This window comes from Manis javanica, chromosome 15 (assembly GCF_040802235.1).
Source record: "Manis javanica isolate MJ-LG chromosome 15, MJ_LKY, whole genome shotgun sequence".
Taxonomy (NCBI): domain Eukaryota; kingdom Metazoa; phylum Chordata; class Mammalia; order Pholidota; family Manidae; genus Manis; species Manis javanica.
Genome location: NC_133170.1, coordinates 25,901,866 through 25,920,549, shown reverse-complemented (window position 1 = coordinate 25,920,549; position 18,684 = coordinate 25,901,866). Strand labels below are relative to the sequence as shown.

The 18,684-nt window shown below is 56.8% G+C and overlaps 2 protein-coding genes across 5 annotated transcripts; one reads left to right on the top strand and one right to left on the bottom strand.

Annotated features, from left to right (window-relative positions):
• The first annotated feature begins 1,153 nt into the window (after positions 1-1,153).
• On the top strand, positions 1,154-5,449 carry GAPDH (glyceraldehyde-3-phosphate dehydrogenase). The gene is made up of 12 exons (XM_017645956.3): positions 1,154-1,271; positions 1,521-1,560; positions 3,262-3,361; positions 3,443-3,549; positions 3,667-3,757; positions 3,883-3,998; positions 4,104-4,185; positions 4,388-4,539; positions 4,622-4,700; positions 4,810-4,893; positions 4,978-5,075; positions 5,176-5,449. Exons 2-12 carry the CDS (start codon positions 1,538-1,540, stop codon positions 5,243-5,245), a joined length of 1,002 nt encoding a protein of 333 aa, XP_017501445.1. The 5' UTR covers positions 1,154-1,271; positions 1,521-1,537; the 3' UTR covers positions 5,246-5,449.
• A 947-nt stretch (positions 5,450-6,396) lies between these two features.
• IFFO1 (intermediate filament family orphan 1) lies at positions 6,397-18,638 on the bottom strand. Of its 4 annotated transcripts, XM_017645912.3 has the most exons (10): positions 17,391-18,638; positions 13,636-13,696; positions 13,411-13,506; positions 12,575-12,715; positions 12,249-12,257; positions 11,465-11,646; positions 11,232-11,352; positions 10,875-10,970; positions 8,138-8,268; positions 6,397-7,506 (listed from the first exon to the last, which is right to left on the bottom strand). In XM_017645912.3, exons 1-10 carry the CDS (start codon positions 18,293-18,295, stop codon positions 7,401-7,403), a joined length of 1,848 nt encoding a protein of 615 aa, XP_017501401.2. In that variant the 5' UTR covers positions 18,296-18,638; the 3' UTR covers positions 6,397-7,400. The 4 variants fall into 4 exon arrangements, with proteins under 4 accessions (XP_017501401.2, XP_017501400.2, XP_017501399.2 ...); XM_017645911.3 differs by lacking the exon at positions 12,249-12,257 and having other exon boundaries at positions 10,875-10,967; positions 11,465-11,622; XM_017645910.3 differs by lacking the exon at positions 12,249-12,257 and having other exon boundaries at positions 11,465-11,622; positions 17,391-18,590.
• Positions 18,639-18,684: the final 46 nt, after the last annotated feature.

Sequence of the window (18,684 nt, the reverse complement as noted above, 5' to 3'; positions counted from 1 at the left end):
CAATGTCCGCTCAGCCCCAACCCCTTCGTTTAGAAACCCCACCCTCAGCCCTCAAACCTGGTGTAGCTGGGTCTCCTCTTGGGGGGAAATGGATCCCTGCCTACATATCGCGTGTGAGGCCGGGGGGTGGGGGCTGTTTCCACCGTGTGCCCAGCACCTCCCAATTTTTCTCTTCCTCTGGACTCCTCACCCTACCCCTCAACATGCCCTGGTCGCACCAGTGAAGGGGAGTCCCTGGCTCCAGGGCTGGCCGGCACGTCCCAGGATGGAGAGGGAGGGACTTCCGCCCTCACGTCCCGCTCTCTGCTCTGGGCTGCAGAAGGGTGAAAGAGGCATTGTCTCCCAGCCTGGGCGGCACAGCCTTCGGTTTCCCAGGAGCGACCCTGTGGGAGGCCTGTGGCCTTCCATCCGCCCAGCCCCCATCGGTGATCCCGGCCCGGTGCACACGGCCTGGTTTGAATGCGGCAAATAGGTCTCCAGGCTGCCGAGCTCCAGGACAGCGTGACCTTCAGTGCGCAAACCTCCCCCTCAAGCCTCGTTCTGAGCCCCCTTCCTTTCTCGGCCCCCATTGCCCAGTGCCGGGCCTAGGCCCCCCCGCCCAAAGATGCGGGGAGCCGGGGGTTGAGGGGAAGGCGGTGCTGGGAAGGGCCCGCAGGAGGCGGGCTGGCCCCTCCCGGGCTTTTCCTTTGCGGTTCCCGTGTCACTACCGAAGAGCCTTGAGAAGTTCCTCAGCTTTCCCGCCCCTCAGCCTTTGAAAGAAAGGGGACGAGGGTAACAGAGTGCATTCGCGAGCAGCCCCGGGTTCCAGCCCCACTCCCCGTCCCACCAGCTCCAAAGTCCCCCGATCTCATGTGTGCAGCAATTTTAAAGTCTCTGGCTCCTGGACCGCTTGGGTTCCCACCAGGACCCCCGTCCTCGAGTCCAGTGCCCGGCACGTCCGCCGTCCCTCCCTGGGTACCCTCAGCGGTCCGCTCGCCCTCTCCTCGGCCCCAGCCCACGAACACTGTGTACGCTGAAGAGCCGGGGGGGTCCAAGGATGGGCGGTTGGGGCGCGGGGGGCGAAGAAACGGCGGGCCCGGCTACTCTCAGCTTTACGGCCGCACGTAGCTCAGGCCTCCGCGCCCTCGGGCTGCGACTGGGTGAGCGGGCTGGAGGCGGGCCCGCGCCCCCTCCCCGCCGCGCCTGCTCTATAAATGCAGCCCGCAGTCACCACCGGTGCTCTCTGCTCCTACCCGTTCAACAGACAGCCACAGCTTTTGGTGCAGCGCCAGGTAGCGGAGGCAAGGCGCCGTCCCGATGGCGCAGGCTGCTCTGGGACGGCCCCGAGAGGGTCCGGGGCGTGCGCGGACGCGGGGGTGGGGGGGTTCTGGGGTCGGACCGGGCCTCCGCATTGCAGGGGCGGAGGAAGGACGTGCCGAGGCGCAGAGTGGCAATGGAGGCCTGGGGGAGGGGCGGGGGGCACCGGCTGGAACGCGGCCGGCGGAGCCCAGTGCCCTCATACTCGCCTCCTCTCCCCGCAGCCGCGTCCTGAGACAAGATGGTGAAGGTCGGAATAAACGGGTAAGTGCGAGGTGGCCGGGGTAAGGCACTGGGTCCTGTGACCCCACGAATTGGGTCTGCAAGGCTTTGCAGCGCGTAGGGCACATGGTGGGATGGTCGTACCGCCGTCTCCAAGGAGAGTTCAAGGTCAGCGGGCAGACCCGGCAGGCAGCCTCGTGACCCTGTTGCGCTTCCAGTGACGTCGCCCCTGCGGGGACAGGACACGGCGCCCCCGCTCCAGCCTCAGATAACCCGGAGAGGCTCCGATTCCTGCAGGGGTTACGTGCATCTCGCCCCAGGCCGGGGCCGCTCTGTCCTTTGCGCCCTGCGAGTCACGTGCTGGGGCCTCTTCGCCCGCCGGCGGGGGATGCGGGCCGGGTGGTTGGCTGCGGGGGTGGGTAGGCATGATGCGGGGCTGGCCGCCATGTTGCAACTGGGAAGGAAGTGAATGAGGCCGTTAGGAAACCTCGCTCGGCGCTGGGTTCGCTTTCCTACCTATGACTAATCCCAGTCTTGCCTCAGTGGGGTGGAGACGCCTTTATCCGGTAAACCGAGTGAGACAAAGCTTTACTGTACTTTCTCTCAGAAGAGCTGGACCTCAAACTAGACCATATAAACCCTGGACCATCCTTTAAGCCACCAGCCAAATTTCTGTTGGCAGTGATGCTCTTCCTAACGATTCTGTGATGACTCCAAAACGGCGGATTCTTGGGGTCCTCCTGTGTCTTTCCTTTTTTTGGAGAGGTGTGGGTGTGGCTTAGTGCCATGCTGGGGAAGCTGAGTCATTGATGGTGAGAAATTTTCCACTGCAAAATGGCTCTCGCAGTAGCAGCCCCTGTTTTCACACCAGCTCCCCTCGAAACTCTTGTCCTCGGCCATGCCTAGAGCTGACCCAGCCCCAAAGACCAGGCTCCAAAGGTCGCAGGGAGGATCAGGTGTCCATGCGCCTTGAGAATCTTGCCCTTCTCCCCATTCCGTCTTCCAGAAACCAGATCCCCCCACTCCACCCTAATGTGGGGTTAAATATAGCTGCCTGACCTTTCTGCCGCTGAGGGCCTGGGCTTCTGCTCTCTTCTACCTCCTTTCCCGCAGGCACATCTACATCTGTTGTTACCACTCCTGATTTATGGAAAGGAGCTAGGAAGGGCGAGTAGCTTAGCAAACTAGAGCCCTGGGGTTAGGAGTTGAGAAAGGTTCGTTTTCCCCCATCTCTTTCCCTTCAGTAGGAGGGACTTGGAGAAGGGGGTGTGGGCTTTTCCCCAGCTGGTTAATTTCTGACCTTTACTCTTGCCCTTTGAGCTTGGTGATGCTAAAGTGTATATGTCTTTGCTCCCTAGAGTGTGTAGCCTGAAGCTGGGCCAGACAGAACAAGCATTCCCAGCACAGGTGGGAGTGACATGTGCCCAGGCTGTAGGTGACAGCATCAATGCCCCGCACTGCCATTTCTCCTTGAAGGGCTTCAGATGATAGTGGGATGGGCATGTATTTGAGCCTGATCTCTTGGGCTGGATAGGAACCTTCACTTACGGCCATACTGTAAAGCTAGGCCATCCTGGAAGGGTCGCTCACAGAAGATAAAATGAGATCTCCTGGGGCTTGCAATGGTAGGAAAGTGCCACTTTCTAACCTCTGAAAGAGGATGAGTTGTTCTAGGGCTGCTTACTCACTCAGGAGAATTCTCTACTTCCCCTTCCTCATGCTGCCTTGCCTCCTACCTCTCAGATTTGGCCGAATTGGGCGCTTGGTCACCAGGGCTGCTTTTAACTCTGGTAAAGTGGATGTTGTCGCCATCAATGACCCCTTCATTGACCTCAACTACATGGTGAGTGTTGCCCATGCGACTGGTGTGAGGGCCAAGCCTGGCCAAAGCACAGTCCCTTGAAGCCCCCACCTGGCCTTTCAGGTCTACATGTTCCAGTATGATTCCACCCATGGCAAGTTCAATGGCACAGTGAAGGCTGAGAATGGGAAGCTTGTCATCAATGGCAAGCCCATCGCCATCTTTCAGGAGTAAGTATGGAAGGTGGGACAGGAAAGAACTTGCTTGCAGGGAAGTGCGAGGATGATGTGATGACACCTCATGTATATGGTACCCCTGTCCCTGAACTCTGCCATCTTCTCTTGCAGGCGAGATCCCACCAACATCAAATGGGGTGATGCTGGTGCTGAGTACGTAGTGGAGTCCACTGGTGTCTTCACTACCATGGAGAAAGCCGGGGTGAGTGGCAGGAAGACCAGAGATGGAAGGTGACCTGGGGTCTGGTGTAACAGGAAGGATGGAGCAAGCTGACTTAGGCCTATTAAGGGAGAACCCCGGGGGTGTTAACTGCTCCTCTGCTACAGGCGCACTTGAAGGGCGGGGCAAAGAGGGTCATCATCTCTGCGCCTTCCGCGGATGCCCCCATGTTTGTGATGGGTGTGAACCACGAGAAGTATGACAACTCCCTCAAGATCGTCAGGTGAGCCTGGCAGCAGGGACAGGGCCGGGCAGCACACAAGTGGCCATGCAGTGCTGTGTGTCCAAGGTGGGCGTGCTTCCCCTTGACTTGCCTCCCTCGTTTCAGCAATGCCTCCTGCACCACCAACTGCTTGGCTCCCCTGGCCAAGGTCATCCATGACAACTTTGGCATCGTGGAGGGACTCATGGTATGAGTAATGGGAAAGAGCCCAGAGCATGTCCATTTCTCGCCCAGGATTGGCCCTGAGCTGAGGGGCGTTGGGGGTGCTAAGGGGTTTGGCTCTAGGCATGCTGTCCTTTAGTTCTTCCTGAGGGGAAGAGGAAGCCTGAAAGGCAGGGAATGTGAGGAGCACCATTCAGGGGCCCCCATTCCCTCCTTCATGTTTGCAGACCACAGTCCATGCCATCACTGCCACTCAGAAGACTGTGGACGGCCCCTCTGGGAAGATGTGGCGCGATGGCCGAGGGGCTGCCCAGAACATCATCCCTGCCTCCACGGGCGCTGCCAAGGCTGTGGGCAAGGTCATCCCAGAGCTGAATGGGTGAGGCTCTTTGCTGCTCTTCTGCCCTGGGGGCCTGGCTAATGAGCAGGTGTGGTGCTGACCCTGCTCCCGGTGTCTGCAGGAAACTCACTGGCATGGCCTTCCGCGTCCCCACGCCCAACGTGTCCGTCGTGGATCTGACCTGCCGCCTGGAGAAAGCTGTACGAATGTGCTGGAAAAGATTTGGTGGGCAGGGGATTGGGTTTGTGGAAAATCATTGTTAAGAGTGGAGCTTGAATGACGATCTCTTTTTTTTTTGTACTCTGTTAGGCCAAGTACGATGACATCAAGAAGGTGGTGAAACAGGCATCACAAGGGCCTCTCAAGGGCATCCTGGGCTACACTGAAGACCAGGTACCACTGACTGGGCAAGTAAATGTGTCTACGTGAATCTGTTGAGCAAGACTGTTCCCACACTTGGCCCTCTCCCCTCCCCAGGTTGTCTCCTGCGACTTTAACAGTGACACCCACTCCTCCACCTTCGATGCTGGGGCTGGCATTGCCCTCAACGACCACTTTGTCAAGCTCATTTCCTGGTATGTGGCTGGGGTAGAGGACAAGCTTAAGAAAGTGACGGTCTCTGGTGCCCTCTGGTGTCTGGCTCAGGAAAATAGCCCTTAACTCTTGACCTTCTAGGTATGACAATGAATTTGGCTACAGCAACAGGGTGGTGGACCTCATGGTCCACATGGCCTCCAAGGAGTAAGAGCCCCCTGGATCACAAGCCCCAGCAAAAGCGCAAGAGGAAGAGAGAGGCCCTCGGCTGCTGGGGAGTCCGTGCCCCAACTCATCCCCCGACACATTGAGAATCTTCCAACTTCGATTTCCATCCCAGACCCCCTAAAGAAGGGGAGGAGCATAGGGAGCCCTACCTTTGTCATGTACCATCAATAAAGTGCACTGTACCCAGCCAGCTGTTTATCTTATTCTAGGGTCTAGGATAAAGGGAGGGAAGCCGGGCTGGTGCCAAGGCGATGATCTTGCTTCGAGTACCCAAGAACAATCTGGTCTACCCCAACCACACTTAAGCTCCACTGTGGGTTTAGAGCTGCGCATCAGTGAAAGGCATCCCAGAGGTGTGTGCACTCTGTTCTTCAAAGGAGCCATGCCTGTCTGTCCTCACCTCAGCTTAGTCTCCCCTCCAAGGCCTCTGGGTGCTCCAGGAAGCCACCACTGGTAACTTGAAAGAACAAAACTATTTTCTCACCATGCTTCAGCTCTGGATTACTCATTTGTGTTGGCTGAAGACAGGAATGGCCTGGATGTCTTTATCCAGAAGTATTTTGTCTGCAGCCCCCTGGAGGGTAGTAACATGGACCCAGGAAGCCAGCTTCGGAGGAGGGCTACCAAATCCATATGGCCGTAACCCGTTAACTGGCTGCTGTGAAGCAGGTGCCCAGTAGGGCATGGCATGCAGCCAGGCTGCTAGAGTACAAATTCCATTCCCAGCTGTGAGGTCTTGAGCAAGTTATATTTACTTTCTGTGCCCTAGTTACTCCATCTGAAAAATAAGGGCATGACTGATAGGACCCAGTTTAAAAAGGTCAGCCGGATTCTGTGAGCTCTACACGGTAAAAGATGAGGGCAGGGCCCACCGCCTGAGTTTGTAGTTATGTGTGCGGATACTATTTCAATGGTCATCAGCACATGAGAGACGGGGGCATGGGTTGGGAGCACAGGCTACAGGCCACTTGGCCTGAGACCCTGCTCCTGCCCTAGAGGCTCTTACTGCTTTGGCAAGTTAAAACTTACTACTCTGCATTCTGCACCTGCTCGTTTATTAAAAAAACTTGTCTACCTACCTCATGGGGTTGTGTACTATTATCAGAAAGTGCTAGAAACAGTGACACAAAAGTGTTCGATACTCTCCAGTTTCATTATTATTAAAGATTCCATTCAAATGTCAGCTCAGCATCGCCCCCCGCTGGCAGTTATGCTGAGGTGTCATCAGTCGCATCTCCCAACTTCTCCAGCCCTTTCCAAGGACCTCTTACTCAGCATGTTGGTCTCAGTGTACGACAGACATGGAAGGACACATCTTCAGCTGATACTTACAGAGACTGAGACCCTGAGGACATGTGCACCCGCACACCCATGGGCATGCACACCAAATAAATGTACACACCCACCTGCGTACACTCACATGCACACACACACGTGAAGTAGCTTCACATTCTCTTGTCACTCAGCAGTGACTAGAAGACGAGCTTCCATCTCCCTCCACAATACCGCACCCAGTCAAACCCAGATGCCATCTAGAACGGGGCACGAGGCCCCTTTAATGTACGGCACTTCCAGGAAAGGGGTCATAGCCACATCACTGCTGTCAGCAGCAGCCGACCCTGAGGGAGGACATAGAGCCCTGCCCAGTCCCGCCTCCTCCACCTGAAACAGAAGGGGAAGCCCTCCCCTGCCACATGCTGCACACACCAGGGAAAGTTCGGCCTGACCCACTTCATACCAGTGCCTGGGTCGGTTAGCACCAGTGCGGAATCAGACATCAAGCAGGCTCTAGAGGCCACAGGGATGGAAGGAAGATCTGACAATCACATTCCTTAGCGGAGAAGGTCAGGGGTCCCAATCGCTTGGCAGCATTTTAAATATGAGAAAGTAGCAGACACCCACGCAAGAAGGCAGGAGTGCCCCAGGTGAGCTGGGGTCGCCCAGGAAGGGCAGGCTAAGCCTCGCTCCAGACACCCCAGGCCAAGGACCAAGGGAGGAAGGCAAGGGAGGAGCCGCAGGCCCCAGAGCCAGGCTTGTGCAGCAGGACAGATGATGCTTCCCTTCCATAAGCCCCCAACCCTCTGCCTGGTGAGTTCCCAGCCGGGTGGGCCCAGGGGAGCCGGGCTGGAGGGAGGTCCCTATCTCAGGGAGCTATCAGATGAGACATCACGATCGGAGTCCTCAGTCTCACTTGGCGGTGGCGGCGGGTCGCTAAGCGGGACCGCAGTGAAAGCAGGAGACTTTCTAGAAAAAATACCAGCTGTCACCCTGGGGCAGGGAGAATTTTGTCTCAGGCAGGGATAGGAGGTGGGGGAGGCTGGGAAAGAGATATGGGGAAGGGGAAGAAACAATGCCCACCCACTCTGATGGGGGAATCGCTCCCTTTTTATCTTGGGGACTCTGGGAAGCTCAGAATTCAGAAATATCTGAAGTCACAGCATGAGAGATGTCGCCTGAGCCCAAGGGCACTGACTTGATGACCTCAGCTTTATGTCTACCTGTACTGTTTTGTGACTTCTTACATATTTTCTTTTTGGTTGCAGTATAACTTATGCAGAATCAAATGCAGGGACTGTGGCTGGGACTTCAGATAAACATCTGCCCTGCACCCCTTGGGTTCCTGGTCAGGTTTTAGCTGCCAGAGCTGGTAGCATTGGAGGTTTCAGCTGTCCAGCCACAAGCGGACACATGTACCATCCAACTGCTGAGGGGAGCTGTGGGCTGGGTAGACACACCAGGGGACCCCAAAAGGAGAGCCCATCAACACATGACACAGCCACTGCCAGAGCATCTTCAGGCCTTGCCCGCCCAGGGCTCTGGCCCACTGCTCCCTCCTGCATCACCCCGGAGAGCCACACCCATGGGGAGCCCCTACCGGTCCCCAGACTGCGTGATGAGCCGGCGACAGGTCTCCATCTGCACGTCCAAACCTCGCTTCATGCTGCACATCTCCATGTACTCGTGCAGGTGCCGGTTCATGTCATTCTTGGCCGTGGCCAGCTCCAGCTGTGGTGGGGACAGGGCAAGGCCATGGATCAGCAGGGTCCCTGCCCCACCCCAGGGGGCCAGCACGCCAGGAGCGCCACCAGGCAGGAGCCCAGGCAGCAAAGGTTGGTGGCTCAGATTTAAAAATAAATCAGGTCAAGGCAAAAGGCCCCTAATATACTATCATTCCTTCTCGTCTTCCTGACAACCTCTGCCTACAGAGGAATCCAAAGGTATGCATTCTTTTAAGTCGCTCCCTGAGGAGAGCAGTGAGGAATTGTCAGTGCAGGCAGCTCTGAGGCAATGGACATTGTGGGGAGCGTGAGTGGTTCTGTACACAGCGTCACTTCCTCTCCATGGTTCCTCCAGGTCCTGGCCCATCCCTCACTCCCCGGACAACTCTGCACCCAGTCTCTCCCACACTGAACTGGGAGCTCTGGAAGGGAAAGGTCTTCTTATTCATCTCTGCATGTGCATGCCCAGCACCTCGATGGGAAGTTATTAATGAACTTTGTGAAGTACCCACAAGACTCCTGGCCTAAGGAAGAGACCTGGCCACACCATTGAGAGGGGCTCAGTTCTCGCACCATCCATTTCCTCCTTATTTCCTTATTTTCTCATTTGCAAGCCATCATCACAGACTAACAGAAAGACTGCTGTCCTCCTGGTTATAAGATGTATTTTGATTTAAGAAATATTTCATGTGCAAAAATGTGGGCTCAGACTCAAGGCAGCACAGGCTCCCTCCCGAGCCCAGTCCTGGCTCTGAGGAGGAGCCGAGAGGTGGGCGCGGAGGCAGGAAGACAATCTGCTGCCTCACTCTGTCTAGGGTACAAAGGACAGGGGCCAAAAGAAGAGGCAGAGTAAAACTGCTCAGAGTGGTATTTGCTTGACTGCTGAAGAGCAAAGCAAAAGGGTAGGAAACCACCCATAAATGCTCTGAACAGGACAGAGGAAGCCACCCCAAACTAATCCAAACTTGACAAAGGATGGGAACTTGGAGGAAGCAGTAAATGGGCCACAGGGCCAGACAAAGAGGTGGTCAGGACAGTAACAAGACAAGATGGTGACCTGGGTGGGTCAGAAGCCCTCATGAGTGTGGCTCGAATGGCTGGGGTCCCACAGCAGTGGGCCCAAGAAATAGGATGTGCCGACTGTTCAGGCTAGGAAGGAAACCAGAGAAACCAGCTCTTGTTCAGCTCAGCTGCCCCCTTCACCCTAATTTCCCACCTCAGGAGAGCCAGTGAGCAAGGGGCTGGGTTCTAGAGCCCACCACTCAGTACAACAGGGATGAAGGAAATGAGACAAATGTGTCTATCAAAACACAAGCCTAGACCTGCCACTGGCTGTCTCTGTGCATCTGTATGTCTCCCCATAACTCACACTTCAAAGCAGGGAGGAGGTAAAGAAGATGACCCTACATTCAAAGGTGCCAGTGACAACACGCGCTGATGACATCCACCAACTGCATAAGCAGAGGGCAGGGGAAGCGCGGGAAGATGGGGAAGAGGAGGCAGGGTGAAAGGATCCCTCCACCTCTACCCTGGGCTTTACCATCCAACAATGGGAAATGGTCCTCGCCACATCTCAGTGACCCTGAGAGGTCAACCTCACTGAGATAACAGGACCTCAGGTACCCCAGACGGATCCCCAGGAGTGGCACTGCCACCAACACCTTGTCTGCTCTCCTCACGGTTCTCCCACTGTCGCCGCCTGGGGAGAGGGGAGGCGGGGAAGTCGGTGTGAGGGCAGAGGGCAGCGGTTCTCCCTGCGCAGCTCCCCAGCTAGCGGCATGAGTCTGCTCTAACACTGAGCAGCTGTCTGCCTGCGCAGGAAACCAAAGCAGGTTTTGCTTGAAGGAGCAAGACTGTTTGATGTGTGTTGAGAGAGTAAGTATGTAGGAAATTTATTTCTCAACTTCCTTCTCAAAACGCAGGCAGTGTGAGAGCAGGGACAGTGTAATTAGCCACGTGGGCCTGGGGAGAGGCTGAGTCACAGAACTCCACTGGCCTCATGCCCAAGTCACAGTGTTCAGGGAAGGGCCCCCAACATGGGTAAGAGGGCTCACAGGAGCGCCCCCCCCACCTCCATGCAGGGTGCCACAAACCCTTCCTGCAGCCCCCAAAGGCCTGGCATGGAAGGTACAGCACCAGAGCCACTTGCCACCTCCAGAAGGCTCCCTAAGGCAAAGGACTAAAAATGGAGGTTCTGAGCCGAGGCAGCAGCCAGGTTCAGTCCCCGCTTAGTGGTCTCTGTGATGGCACCGAGTAGTAAGGATGGTAATAATAAAGCCAACACAGTGTGTTTGCTGAGAAAGACACTGCCCTAAGCCTCACTCAGGCAATCTTTCATGTGATCTTCAAACAGCCCTATGAGAGGAAGTATTAAGACTCCCATTTTACAAATAAAGAAATAAGCTTGGAGAGAATAAGCAGCTCATGAAACATCAGAGCCACAAGAAGTAAGAGACAGAGCTGAGGTCTGAGCCCCCATCACCTGCCCCACAGTGCCTGAGGTGTACAGCTACTACAGCAGGAGACCCTCTTCCTCCACAAAAGAACAGGGGAGGCCCTGGGCCTGGGGTCCCATAGCCCCACTCACGGCCTCGCTTCAGCTCACATCCTTACCTCTATCTGGTCAATGGTTTCCTGATATTCTTTCTCCCGGGTTTTGAACAGGGACTCAGTATCTTTAATCACCTTCTCCAAACTGTCCTCTTGCTGCTGGAGTAGGAAGGGAAGCAGGGAAGCGAGGGGGAAGCCGACAGGGAGGACCAGGGTGGGGCGATGCAAGGGCCAGGCAGGGGAGAGAGAGAGAGAGAGAGAGAAAGTCCGGTTACAGGAAACTGCAGGAAGATAAGGAGGAGGATAAAGGAAGAGGGGAGAAGCAGATAAAGGATGACAGCCACAGATGGAAAACAGCAAGGAAGCAGGGAGCTGGCTGGGCAGAACTATAGGGGCCCCGAGGCCGGGAGGGGTGGTTACCTCTCCCTGGGCCTCTGCAGCTGCCATGGCATAGCCTGAGAAATCCTCCCAAAGCAGCAGGGTCTCCTCAGTCTCCTCCCAAGTCAGGCTGTCACAGTCGTCCTCAAAATCATACTCCCTCCTAGAGACAGGGAACCCAGCTGTCAGGAGGGTGGGGCCCACCTCCGTCCTGTGGAGGGGCCTGCGGGGAGCTCCGGCCTCTGCGGGGGCTGTGGGGGGCCTGCGGGACTCACAGCTGGTTGAGCATACGCTGCATCTCCTCGTTGATGCTGAAGGCTGTGCTCTCCTCCTCATCCCCATCGGGCTGGTGGGGCCCGCCACTCTCCGACAGGGAGGTGTCCTCCTCGATGGCAGCCTTGCGCTCCCGCTTCCGCCCCCCCATGGATGGGACCTTAATGGGAGACAAGTGCAGAGACTACAGAGACGAGGCCGGGTGCATGAGGAGAAGGGGGCAGGCGCCGGCAGGAATGCGCGGAAGGCAGGAGAAGCATGAACCAACAAAAGGGCGGGCGGACAGAGAGAGAAGACACAGTTACAACGACAGTAACGGACACCAGAGTCACCAAGAGGCAGACAGACAGACACAGATGGGGACAGGGCTGCAGACTGAGAAGGAAGGAGAGAAGAAATAGAGAACAGAGCAGTAAGATCAGGAGAAACGTGACCCTGCAGTGACCACGCTAAGATGTGCATAATGGCTACAGAGGACATTTATTCTTAAAAAAAGTCTTTCTAATGAAATGACTGAACTGAAAAGAAAAGTTTGGGCCGCAAGGACGAGGGGGCCAGTGTTTACAAAGGAGAACCTGAATCTATATCCAGATCTGGCAAGTCAGAGGTAGAGGGGTGGAAGGAAGGGAAGCCCAGGGGGTGGAGGTGGGGGGAAGGCAAGGGGAGAAAGAGGAGGGCGCAATCTGCGCCGAGCAGCCTGGCGGGGCAGCCCTGGGGGCCGGAGGCCTGGCTGCCTCTGAAACTGGGACCGGGACGTTACAGAGCTTGCATGAGAGCGCTACTAACCAGCTTCTTCTGTGGAGAAAGCAAGAGAAGATGAAGGAAGAGAGGCGAGGAGCAGACAGAGGAGAGAGAGAAGGAAGGGAGAGATGGCATTAGAAACAGCTTCCAAACTCCTCTCCAGAGGCTGCTACTTGCCCCCCAGCCTAGTCCCACCGAGGGCCCCATGATCAGGTCCCCCCGAAAAGGAGGGCAGGGCCTGGCTCCAGCCAGTGAGGACGGAAGGTTGTGCGTCTGCCCCATCCTCCCGAGGAGCTCGGGCCCTGGGCCGCGTGGGCCAGGCGCCTGAGCCCAGGCCTGCCCCTCCTGGGCCGAGGGTGGCCAGCCCTCACCTGGAACATCTTGATCACGTCCTCACAGTTGCGCTGCTGAGCCACGTCGCACAGTTTGGCAGTGATGTCGATGCGGCGGCAGATGTCCATGTCCACCTTCATGGCCTTTTCCTGGATCTTCGTGTCCAGCTCTGACAGGTTCTGGCCAGGAAACACAGGGGACAGTGAGCAAGCACCCAGACAAGGACTGCGAGGCAAGACCCTCCTCCTCCCTCAGGTTGTGCGCCACTGCCACCTCCTCCAAGCCCTCCTGGTGCCCTCCCCACAGCACCTGCTCACACAAGGAGCTGCTCTACAACTGGCTCCCTGGCCAGACGGGGAGCTCCTGGGAGATGCAGGGGCCCAGGGCCTGGGTCCCTTCCGGGACTATGTTCCCAGAGGAAGAGAGTACTGGGAATTACCCAGGGAGAGAAAGTGCTGTCAAAATAATACTACTAGTGAATACATATTTGGCACTAAGTATGTACAGCACTGTCCTAGGTACACTATATCCTTGCAGTCACTCTGCAAAGCACCTGCCTTGTCATCCCTTCCATGCTCGAGGACACAGGGCAGAGCACTGAAGGAGCTCACCCGTGCTGCACAGCTGGCAATGTGGAGAGCCAGGCTCTGGGTTCTTAACGAACTGCTTAACCACCATTAGGACCACAGAGATTATACGGCCCCTCAGACACAACATGGGGACTTCTGATCCTTCTTCTCTTGAATTAGGGGGCACCAGGGGAAAAAAGCAGAAGCATGGCAAAGTGGGGTGGGACAGGAGATCACAGCCCAAACTGCCAGGGCCGGCTGCGCCTGGTCCTGAGCAGCTCACGGGGTTGGGGGGCCACACTCACATTGCTCATGAGCCCCTTGAAGACCACCAGCTCAGCCTTCAACTGCTCCACCTTCATCGCCAGCTCCTCCTGGCAGGCATCAGCCTCTTGGGCTTCCTAGCCAGGGAAAAAATCCTAACATCAGTGGAACTGCCAGTGGGAAGGTAAGGACAGGGAGGGCCAGGGGCTGGCACCAGGGCCCAAGAGCAATGGGGGGGTGAGGGCAGAAGGCAGAGCGGCCCTCACCTCCTGGAGCTCGCTCACTCGCTCTTGCAGCTGTATGCGCACCGTGTACTCTTCTTCCCACCTAGCAGGCATGGGGAGAAGGCAGAGGGTCGGTGTGAGCCCTTCCCTGCCTGCAGCTCCCTGTTCCCCAACTCTCAGCTCAGGCTCACTCCCTGGTCTGGCTCCCTGGATAGGGAAGGGCTGCGGCCAGGAATGGCTGGCTTGCCAGTCAGTTGTCAGGCAGCTCCACACTTTCTGGCAAGGGCCAAGCTCACCAGCTCCCTTTCCAGAACATCCGGGCCATGCACCATGAACTACATTTTAAGAGAGAGTGCTGCTACCCTCGTCCTCCACAGTACCCGTCCCACCCAGGCCCTGTCTCACCAGCTGCCCGGCTGCCCACCACCACCCGCACCAGACCACCAGGCACCCCAGCCCAGTGTCCCACCTTCAGGCGCACAGATCCGGTCTCCCGCCTCCTGCCTGCACCAGAACAGAGCTCCTCTAGCCCGCTGCCCTGCCTCTTGTGGGACCATTTAACCCTGTAAAAGCAGCTGCAGGACACATCCCGCATCAACAGAGTTGGTCAAGAGCCTGGCAGCAGACACTCAAAGTCCATCCCCACAAGCTCCGGAAACTGCCTGCCCAGAGCCCCTCTCAGTGAGCCTAGAGGTGACAGGCTGGCCTGAGGCACCGAGGCGGTGGGGAGCAGGAGCCTGGGATGCCAAGCCCCTAGCCCAGAGGGAAGGGGCTGGAGTATTAAAAGTTAGTAGGGGGGCTGAGAGCTAGAAGCAGCATCTCCTGGGACCCAGATTCAGAGACCTAGACCACAAGTAGGCTAACAGGCACTCTTGGCCCCAGGCAGAGCTGTTATCCAGGTGGGCTTTTCACAGAGGACAGTGCTTGGCAAGCCAGGCTGGTTCCAGAACATGATGGGTGGGCGGCATCACCGCTTGGGCTCTTGGGATCCTGCAAGGCTGGCTGGGGGACCCCACCCACACAGCTAACACTTCTTGCCACATTCTGGAAAGGCTTCCTCCAGTCTGAGGAGGGGAACTGCACCAAGAGAGAAACTTCAACATAGGAGAGCTGGTTAGGAAGAAAAAAAAAAAGAGGACCGCAGGGAAATGAAAGCCCGCGAGGAACACTTCTGCAGACGTGGGGCTCTATCCTTCCTCCCCTCCCTGAGTCTCCTCCCATCTCGCCTGGGCATGCCCCCTGGGTGCTCCCATTCCTCTCTCACATCCGCACTGCAGCATTCCTAATTATAACTCCTCTACCTCACTGCCACTGCCCCTCCGGGCTGGGGAGAGAAGAGGCAGCCAGTCCAGCCACCACCCTGCCAGCTCATCACAACTCCAGTGCCCAGCCCTCTTGGCTCCTTGCCACCCTCCCCTGCTGCCCCCATGTCCTTCTCCCTCTTGCTCTGGCATCTCACTCAGGTGGGGGGTGGGGGTGCAAGGAAGGGCCCTAAGTCCATCGGGCTCTTAGGTAAGGCCTTTTTTTTTATCTCTTCTGGACCTTGGCTTCTTCATCTACAATATAAAGGCATGAGATGCAGTACCCTCACACTCTGGAGTCTCCGAGTCCCCAGAAGAGGAAATCAAGGCTGAAAGGACAGTGACTGTCCAAGATGCATCAGAAAGGGCGGGAAGCACTATTTGACAGTGAAGTAAAAAATTCAGGTAGAAACTTAACGAAGTTAGGTAAAGCTTAAGATGAGTAAACTCTTAGAGGGGTAAAAAAAAAATCTGAACGTAAATCTAGTAGTGGAAGCTACTGGAATTCTGTTTGCTCTCCAGCCAGACTTTCCCACAGATAGTTCCACTGTGACCTCCATTCAAATCTGCTCTCATGAGGTTCCTTTAACTTGGTAGAAAGTAAGCAATTTCTGGTACTCTACACTTACCAAACACCTCTCTTCTAAATAAATGGTACCCTTGAGTGAAGTGAGGAAGCAGGGACTATTCCTATATGGGAAAAACTGAGGCCAAGAGAAGGAGACCCACCCAAGGTCACACCCAGCAGGGGAGCTGAGAACAGAACAGAAGGCCTCAGCTCCTCCCCAGTGCCCTGCTCCAGCTACACCCCTGCCTTTCAGGCTACGGAGCTGCAGTATTGTTGTAAGGAGAACAAGGGCAGGACTCTGGGTGGATGAGTGAGCAACTGCCAGTGTCACATATCATACAGCCTGAGCTGCAGGGCCTCTACACAGCAGTGTGCTGCCAAGCGATGAGCTCGGTCCCCAGGGAAGAACTCTGTGCTGCCCTGGACAGCTGGACCAAGGACAAACACTCTTTCAGTTAAAAAAAAAAAAAGAAAGAAAGAAATGCTCCTGTGACAGGCAGTTGTTCTTGTGGTTATGGATGTATTCCAGAACTGTCCGTCCATGTTCCACTGCTGACTGTGTTGATTACCCTCTGCAGGGATAGGGGCAGGAGCAGGCTGGTTCTGGGTGGCATCTGGATGATGGTTTTAGGAGAACTGAGAGTCCCAAAGACTCCCATAACATGGACTGCAACTAAGGGACAGGACTCAGTCCCAGAAAGCCTGCTCATCTGGATCAACTGGATGCTGGCAAGGTACAGATCCCTCAGACCCAGCAGCAGTTTCTGAGAACAGTCAGTCCCCACCAGACAGCTACACTTGGCAGTAGGGGTTGGAGGCAGGAGTAGTTCCCAAGCCTGCCCACAAGGGGTCAGAGTGGCTGATTAAGAGGTTAAATTTGAAGGCCCCATACCAAAGCCTCCTTCTGACCTGTCATCTCCTTCCTCTTCAACCATGGCATGGGCGACAGAGCCTACAAAGCGCTGGCTGTGGTTGTGTTCCTGTCCTGAGAGCCTGATTATCAACCTTCTAAGAAGCCAGAGCTCCAGCACTGGGCCCCTGGTACTGCCCCACCAGTTCCTGCAGAAAGCCAAGTATGCACCCTCAGGATGCACTGGGCTGCCCCCAGCTGCATTATACTCACAGGGCATCTCCACACCCCTAGCTTTTCCCTCCTTGCTCCTTTGTTGGCTCTACTCACATTTCCTACGCCCTGGCTCTGCACTTTCTCAGATTCCCCCAGCTTCCACTGGCCCTATGACAACTACCAGGCTTTTCCCCTTTCCCTAGAGAATTCCCTTTGCTCTTTCATTTCCCATTTTTATTTTTTACCTACTCCAAGAATGCCCAGAGGTCCCCAGAGCCTTTCAGATGGAACTAGAGCAGGTACCCAGTTTCTACCAATATTGCTCTGGGAAACCCTGGGTGGGTGCAAGGTGCCCCTTCCTCCCCACCCCCTTCTAATTGCACTTAGACTTCTAAAGTACAGCTATATTCTTTGTCCCTTACTTTTGATCAGTATGTAGAGCCTATATGACAAAATTGCTCCAAGGTCTGAGACTGGGGGGATAAGCAGCACCCCAGATGTGACCTCTCAAAGCCATGTCCCCTTCACATCTCACAAAACCCCATAGTTAACAAGTCATCCAAACACTGCAGTTAGATAAGAGAAAAGAAGAGCCAGAAGAGAAAATATGAATTCCCCACGGTATTCCTCTCCCGGTGTCCTTCTTGTTGCAAGTGGGACTTCTGCATTCTCTGTGGATTCCAGCCTCCCTGTATCCAATCCCATCTACCTCCTTCCAAGCTCCACCTGACACAGCAGGAACTTCACTCATTTAACTTCTCCCTGATTCTTAGGCCCCAGCTTCTTTCCTCTTCTGGATCCACACCTAGTTCCGGCCATGTGAGCATGACAGAGGGCCCTGTCCCTCCTTCCCGGTCCCTACCTCCGCTTGTATTCATCCCGCTCACGCTTCACTTTGGCCAGCACGTTGTAGAGCGCGCGGATCTCGGGGGTGATGGTGTCGATCTGGACGCCCACCCCATCGGGGTGCACCCACGACAGGCCAGGCCCTTGCACTAGGGTGGGCTCCAGTCCCGGCCCGAGCCGGCGGGCGTGAGAGAAGGACCAGATGGTGCCGGGCATGAAGCGGGCCGACGAGGAGTAGCCGGCGGAGGTGGAAGTGGAGGGCGACGAGTGGCAGGCCGAGGAGGGCGCGAGCGGACCGGCTGGCGAGCGCGCGGGCGAGCCCAGCACCAGCGCCGACGGGGTGCAGACGGCGGCCGGCCGGGCGCCCAGGGTAAGGCCCAGGGGCCGAATGGGGCTGACGAAGCCGGTCTGCACGGCCTGGTCACGGCGAGCCAGGCCCCGCCGGCTCTGCTTACCCTCCTCCAGCGCCTGCTGCAGTTGCTTTTCCAGCAGCCGGTTGCGGCGCTCCAGCTCGTGCACCTTGGCCAGGAAGCAGCGGAACCGGAGGTTCAGGGTCTTGAGCACGTTGATGTTGGAGCCCAGGTCGTTGCGGAGCGCCATGGCGGCGGGGGGCGCCGGGCCCGGCCCGGGCGGCGAGTAAGCAGCCGGGCCGGCCGGAGCGAGCGGCACCGGGGGCACGTCCCCTCCGCCGGGGAAGTGGTCGCCTCCCAGGGGTTCCCCCAGCGGCCCGGCCAGTCCCTGCTGCTCCTGCTGTAGGAGGAAGAGGTTGGGACCGAATAACGGATTCATGGCTGCGCCTTCTGCTGGGAGACGGAGACCGGTGCAGGAGCAGGGATGGAGGGCGAGAGAGAAGAGCCAATGAGACGCCAGGGGAACGCCGGGCAACCAATCGGACGGCCCAACAGAAGGGTCAGAGGTCATGGGGGCGGGGGAGGGCAAAGAAAAAGCCAATGAAAGGCTCAACTGACGACTGGCACCTGGACCTTTCCGGGCCTGAGGTTGAGCCCGGGCCAACAGATCACCGGCCGGCCCTTCCAGATGGGACCCCAGCCCATGCCCGAAATCCACTGGGGTGGCAGAACACCCAGGTCCTCCAGTACTGCGAGTTCTCGTGTCCGGAAGCCCCACTTGCCCACACCAGTAACTGCTCTCCTTTCCCCAGGGTCCAAACACCCTTGACTGACCCCGACTCCTTTCCTGGGTCCCTGGGAAGACTCAGGGATCCCAGGTGCCTGAGTGTTACCTAGCTTTCAGTGTACCGCAGTCCCCTCCGTCCCACCCTCCCATCCCTGCCCTTAGAGCAGCAAAGC